This window comes from Argentina silus, assembly GCF_951799395.1.
Source record: "Argentina silus genome assembly, chromosome: 4".
Taxonomy (NCBI): domain Eukaryota; kingdom Metazoa; phylum Chordata; class Actinopteri; order Argentiniformes; family Argentinidae; genus Argentina; species Argentina silus.
In genome coordinates this window covers 24,769,519-24,777,018 of record NC_139658.1, presented here as the reverse complement: position 1 = coordinate 24,777,018, position 7,500 = coordinate 24,769,519, and the positions used below count along the sequence as shown (strand labels likewise).

At 47.5% G+C, this 7,500-nt stretch overlaps 1 protein-coding gene across 1 annotated transcript in view; it reads right to left on the bottom strand.

Annotated features, from left to right (window-relative positions):
- arhgef3 (Rho guanine nucleotide exchange factor (GEF) 3) overlaps positions 1 to 7,174 on the bottom strand; it is a 38,903-nt gene extending 31,729 nt beyond the window's left edge. The window contains exons 1-2 of the mRNA XM_083668218.1: positions 7,106 to 7,174; positions 3,495 to 3,557 (exon numbers count right to left, since the gene is read on the bottom strand). Coding sequence (XP_083524344.1) covers positions 3,495 to 3,557; positions 7,106 to 7,138 — 96 coding nt within the window. The 5' untranslated portion in view covers positions 7,139 to 7,174. The remainder of the gene's footprint in view (positions 1 to 3,494; positions 3,558 to 7,105) is intronic.
- Positions 7,175 to 7,500: the final 326 nt, after the last annotated feature.

Sequence of the window (7,500 nt, the reverse complement as noted above, 5' to 3'; positions counted from 1 at the left end):
ACCAAGCCTTCCCACCCTCCTCTCCACCACCCCTATGACCAAGCCTTCCCACCCTCCTCTCCACCACCCCTATCACCAAGCCTTCCCACCCTCCTCTCCACCACCCCTATGACCAAGCCTTCCCCACCCATCCACACCCATGCCCTCATCACCCCAAGGACCTGGCGATACATACACCCCGCCAAGGACACTTAGAGCATCTATAACCATCCCAGCCCTTCCTGACTGATCGACTGGCTGGCTGGCTGGCTGGCTGGCTGGCTGGCTGGCTGGCTGGCTGGCTGGCTGGCTGACTGGCTGGCTGGCTGGCTGACTCTCCACTCACACGCTACACTACAAACCAGGAGTTAAGTAGCAAAATGCCTCGAAGCAGATTCCAGAGGTTTGGTGTTCGGACATGCTGAGTGTTCTCTTGGAAAACAGACAGACAAGTTCAAGGCATATAATTTATCACCCATGGAAGGCCCTTTCCTGACCCCACCCTGAGGACTATTGTTCTGTGTACCGTCTGGGAAGAGAGAAGACTTCACCCTCCTCCTCCCACTACGAGTTGTTATGCAATTTTTCCGAATCCTTAACTGTCAGGTTAGAATTGCGTTAGATAGAGAAGGGGGTTATTACATGAACTGCTGCACTTTGATATTCAATAGGGGGAGAGAGACAGGTACTATTTGTTGATGAAGGGATAATACAAGAGCAATGTGAGGCCAAGTCTGAGGTAAAAAAAACAAAATGAGGCTAAAAGGAGGTCAGAGCAGAACACAACAGATTTGTGTGAGGAAGTTTAAGAATACCTCAAAAGCTTCAAAAGAGATATATCACTCACTCACATCTGCCACAGTCATCTTAGATCTGCCACAGCTCTCCTTTCCCCGGGACAGGAAGACATCTCTGAGAGAGAGAGATATCCTACAGTAACATCTAGCCCAGTTTAGAGAGACAGAGATATATCCTACAGTAACATCTAGCCCAGTTTAGAGAGAGAGAGATATCCTACAGTAACATCTAGCCCAGTTTAGAGAGAGGGAGATATCCTACAGTAACATCTAGCCCAGTTTAGAGAGAGAGAGATATCCTACAGTAACATCTAGCCCAGTTTAGAGAGAGGGAGATATCCTACAGTAACATCTAGCCCAGTTTAGAGAGACAGAGATATATCCTACAGTAACATCTAGCCCAGTTTAGAGAGACAGAGATATCCTACAGTAACATCTAGCCCAGTTTAGAGAGAGAGAGATATCCTACAGTAACATCTAGCCCAGTTTAGAGAGAGGGAGATATCCTACAGTAACATCTAGCCCAGTTTAGAGAGAGGGAGATATCCTACAGTAACATCTAGCCCAGTTTAGAGAGAGGGAGATATCCTACAGTAACATCTAGCCCAGTTTAGAGAGAGAGATATCCTACAGTAACATCTAGCCCAGTTTAGAGAGAGGGAGATATCCTACAGTAACATCTAGCCCAGTTTAGAGAGAGGGAGATATCCTACAGTAACATCTAGCCCAGTTTAGAGAGACAGAGATATATCCTACAGTAACATCTAGCCCAGTTTAGAGAGACAGAGATATCCTACAGTAACATCTAGCCCAGTTTAGGCTGCCGTTCTACAGCTCTCCAGCCCCTGTGCTTGGGTCTGATCCAGGGGAGGCTGGTGGAGGTAGGAATCGGAGGACGGGCTCATTGTAAGGCATGGAATGGTATGAGAGAGGTATCAAACATGAGGAATTCCTCATTCCTTTCCATGCCTTACAATGAGCCTGTCCTCCGATTTCTGCCTCCACCAGCCTCCCCTGGTCTGATCTAGGGGGTTTACCCTGCCGACTCCAGGCTCTAGATAATATCACCCTGGTCTGCAGAGGTTCGATCCCTCGGTCTGTTGCTTTGTCTGCTCCAGTATCTCTCCTCCTCTCTCTCCCTCCCTCCCTCCCTCCCTCCCTCCCCCACTGTCTGATTAGAATGCAATAAATATAGAAACAGAGTCTGTAGAGTTCGTTTTTCTCCAACAACCGTCAACCTCTCCTTCACCCTCCCCAGAGCCCCACAGCCCACAGAAATAGGACCAGAGAGTGTGTGTGTATATACACTCACCGAGCACTTTACTACGAACACTATACTAATACTGGGTAGGGCCTCCATTTGCTCTCAAAACAGCCTCAATTCTTCATGGCATTGATTCCACAAGATGTTGGAAACATTCCTTTGAGATTCTGGTGCATGATGACATGATTGCATCACGCAAATCCTGCAGATTTTTCAGGTGCACTTTCAAGCTGTGAATCTCCCGTTCTACCACATCCCAAAAGTGTTCTATTGGATTCAGATCCGGTGACTGGGAATGCCTCTGAAGAACACTGAACTCATTGTCATGTTCATGAAACCAGTTTGAGACGACTTTTGCTTTGTGACATGGTGCATTATCATGCTGGAAGCAGCCATTAGAAGATGGGTAAATTGTGGCCATGAAGGGATGCACATGGTCAGCAACAACGCTCAAATAGGCTGTGGCATTCAAGCGATGATTGATTGGTATTAACAGGCCCAAAGTGTGCCGAGAAAACATTCCCCACACCATTACACCTCCTCCACCATGAGAAGATGTACAGGTGTTCCACCACCTCCACCATGAGAAGGTGTACAGGTGTTCCACCACCTCCACCATGGGAAGGTGTACAGGTGTTCCACCACCTCCACCATGAGAAGGTGTACAGGTGTTCCACCACCTCCACCATGAGAAGGTGTACAGGTGTTCCTCAGGCCGCCAGAGAGCACATCAACACAGCCGACTCAGTACAGTAGGAGCCAGCAGCGCTGGAGGACAATGACCAGGACCAACCACGGAGAGACCACAGAATAACATGTTCTAATAATACCTCAGTTCTGCCATGTGCTGTTCACTAGAGATCCCTACTGCCTCTGACTGAACAGGAACACCGTCCAGGGAATGGGTTGACCTTTACACAAACACAGGGGCTGCGACTGTCTCCTCCTCATCAAGTGCCTTTGTGAACCCTTCCTGAGCTCTGAGAGAGCTGTCCCTCGATAAGCACCAGTTTAGGATATTGCTTACCCGCAGGGTGGGGGCCTACGGAGGCTGGGAGGGGACAGTAGTGTATTTTTACCTCTAGGGAGGTATCATTTAGAGACGACAGCCATGTGAGGAGATGATGCCACGGGCATCAGGAAGGAAGACGTGAGGGTTAATTAAGACCAGAGAGGAGAGATGCCACGGGGGGGTGTGTGTGTGTGAGAGAGTGTGTGTGTGTGTGTGTGTGTGTGTGTGTGTGTGTGTGTGTGTGTGTGTGTGAGTGTGAGAGTGGGTGCGTGTGTGTGTGTGTGCGTGCTCACGTGCGTGTGTGTGTGTGTGTGTGTGTGTGTGTGTGTGTGTGTGAGTGTGTGAGAGTGTGTGTGTGTGTGTGTGTGTGTGTGTGTGCGTGTGAGTGAGTGTGTGTGAGTGTGTGTGAGTGTGTGTGTGTGTGTGTGTGATCTCTACTTACATTGATGTCCAGGCTGCAGAGACTGAGTGAATCCACATCTCTCCTCCTCTGCTTCCTCTTCTTCTGCAGAGACACACAGACACACAGTAGATGAGTTTAGGAGGACACACAGACACACAGTTACACACTCTACATGTGTGAGGAACATAGCAATCAATACAACACAAACAATACTGCAGTGATCCGACCAGAAACACAGATAATCCCAGATTATTCCAGTAGCGATATGTTATCACAGATAGTATACTGTGTGTCTGCTCTGTATGTTACCTCAAGAGCCCTGCAACAACAGCTCAGCTTCCTTCAGCCCCCCCCCCCCCCTCCTCCCCATCTACAGTAAGTCATTGCTCATTCCACGAAAACAGCTTTGTCTTAGAAGTTATGGTTCCTGGAAAGTACATGATTTAGGCGTAGTGTCAGAGGAAACTCGACAAATATCTGCTAAGGATGTTTTTAATGCTCCGTTTATGAGTTTGGATATCAGTGAAATATGTAGGAGCCTGAGGTATAAGGAAATCAAGAAATCAGGTAAAATGAGCAAACCGCTGGTGCGTTTAATGTGTTTGGCTCTTCCCCCAGCCTGGAGTAGACCAGCGAGCCTGTTATACGCACCCTGTAGACCCGTTAACATAAATTAATACCGTCCACCATTTTCCCCTCATCTGGCACTGCGTTGGACTGAATCCTATACAATCTCTACTGTTTCTCTTGTAACAGTTTATTCGCCATGACAACAGGCATTGTATTGTACTATATACTGTACCATTGTTACTGTTATTGTTGTTGTCCTCTAACAGTTTATTCACCATGGCAACAGCCATTCCCACGGGCAGCTGGTGACCAGGGGAGGCTGGTGGAGGTAGAAATCGGAGGACGGGTTCATTGTAATGCATGGAACGGAAAGAGGAATGGTATCAAACACCATTCCTCATTCCGTTCCATGTGTTACAGTGAGGCCGTCCTCCGATTTCTACCTCCACCAGCCTCCCCTGCTAGTGAGGATGTTGTGAGGTCAGACAGAGGAGAGGAACAATGGGCCGTGTGACAGACATACACTACATAGACATACACTACATAGACATACACTACATAGACATACACGACAGACATACACTACATAGACATACACTACATAGACATACACTACATAGACATACACTACATAGACATACGTACACTACATAGACATACACTACATAGACATACACTACATAGACATACACTACATAGACATACGTACACTACATAGACGTACACTACATAGACATACGTACACTACATAGACGTACACTACATAGACAGACGTACACTACATAGACATACACGACAGACATACACGACAGACATACACGACATAGACGTACACTACGTCCCATTCTGTTAAAGAATAGCATCCATAACATTCTTCTTTGACCTCTTGGACTGGTTTTAAATGTGTCAGAGGTTTTAAATGTGTCAGACATTTTAAATGAATCAGAGGTTTTAAATGAATCAGACTATGAAATAAATGTTCACCGGTAAAATATTTACAGTCATATATAGCCCCAGATATATGAACCTGTACACTGTAGCCTCATTTCAGTTTCACTGACCTATGGAAGCAGGTCAGGAGACAGACAACAACAGACAACAGATGAGTAAGACTAGTTTGGAAACTAGTCATAACCTGAGCTGAGGTGAGGTGCATTTCACGCGGTTAGTGAAAGTTCCAGTGGAGGCCAGTGGCGGTAGAAATCGGAGGACGGGCTCAAATGCATTACAATGAGCCCGTCCTCTGATTTCTACCTCCCCCAGCCTCCCCTGAGTGACACTACTGTATATGGAGCGTGAAGTGATCAGCGTCAAAGAGATCAACATTTCTGCAGTTATTATTCTGACAGACACTGACACTATCTGACATGGAGAAAATTATTAATTAAGTTTTGACTCAACAACCTATCAGGAACATCTTCCACCCACCTCCTCCTCCTCCACCCCCCCACCCCTCCACCCCCACCCCCACCCCCATGGAACACACCAACACCTACAGTATTAAACTGTCAAATGTAAAAACTCTGCATTTCCACTAGGAATATTCTTCTTCTTCCACCATGCAGTACTACAGAGTGGTCGACACACAGACTATGGAGCACGCTGGAGTCTAATGTTTCACCAGTTTTACCACCAGTTTTACTGCAGAGTTCATAACACTCATCAGTAAAGTCACAGAGTTCATACTGTAGTAACATCTCTGGTGGGCGGGGCCACAGGTGTGAAGCAGCCTCAGGAAGGAACACTTCCTCTGCCGAGTGACAAACAACCAGAACCCTCCCCAACACACACACACACACACACACACACACACACACACACACACGCACACACACACGCACACACACACATAAAGAAACACACACACACACACAAAAAAACACACACACACACACACACACACACACGGGCGGACGCACACACATAAAGAAACACACACACACACACACACACACTCCTGATCACAGGGCATTGAGTGCATGTGTGCTAAACAGATGGTGGGACCTGAAGAGGCCTTTTATCTCGACGTGATTGGTGGATCTGCAACACCTTGTGTCTGCTAACACTGCATTCCAGCAGCTAACCCGACCCAGACAGGTGAACACAGACCCAGCAGCTAACCCGACCCAGACAGGTGAACACAGACCCAGACCCTAACCCGACCCAGACAGGTGAACACAGACCCAGAACCTAACCCGACCCAGACAGGTGAACACAGACCCAGACCCTAACCCGACCCAGACAGGTGAACACAGACAACGACAATCAATACCTAACAATGTAGAACTCTGATAACTTTGATAACAAACATTTTGATTAATACTTTTATTTAGACATTCTACTAACAAACTAATATTGCTAAATAGAAATATCTAAATATCACGCATTGACAATGTTGATGAACCGAATGGCCTCTCTTGGAACAGATTTGTATTTCTCAGTGAGACTCACCTAAATAAATAATGATGAAATCAAAAATAAATGGCTGCACCAGGTTATGCAATCCAACTCTCCCTGACCTTCTGGGAGCAGGTAGCGTTCACCACATCAAAGCTGCGCTTATCACTGAATAAAGCTTGGAATGGGGCACAGTAAAGCACACTTCATTCATGCTGCAGTAACACGCATGTTAACAAGCATGTTGTGTAACCTCCAATGCAATCAGCACACGATGTACGAAGCCACAATAACTCAATAAAACACACACACCAGGGCATACACTCTCTCACACACACACACACACACCAGGGCATACACTCCCATCCACCCATCGACACAGTACACAAGCTCAAACACACACACACACACACACCTACCCATACACACAGTACACAAGCTCAAACACGCACACACACACACACACGTCCACCCATACACACAGTACACAAGCTCAAACACACACACACACACACACACACACACACACACACACACACAGTACACTCACGTTACAGAGACACCGTTTAACAGAGCCTCTCTGTCCCAACAACTACTGAACCCCACAGAGAAAAAGCCGGTTCGACCCACTAAAGTCTAGAACTTGACTGTGAAGCTCCTCGGTCCCTCCTTGGCTCACTCACCTTCTGATGCACAAAGAGACAGCACCCCATCATCAGGTACCCCCGCGATGTTCTGACCGCCCCAGAGGTCCGAAGTCACGTCCACGCAACGCTAACGCTAACGCTAACGCTATCCCTCTGAGGGCCACCACATAACAAGCCTGAGGAAGGAGACCCCTCACACTGGTCCTCGCCCACAAGACGCTGGGGGGGGTGTCTGTATGTGTGTGTGTGTGTGCGCACTCGTGTATGTGTGTGTGTGTGTGTGTGTGTGTCAGAGACAGAGAGAGAGAGTCTCAGTGTGTGTGTGCTTGCTCGTGTTTGTGTGTGCGTGCACTCGTGTGTGTGTGTGTGTGTGTGTGTGTGTGTGTGTGCGTGTGTGTGTGCGTGCGTGTGTGTGTGTGCGTGTGTGTGTG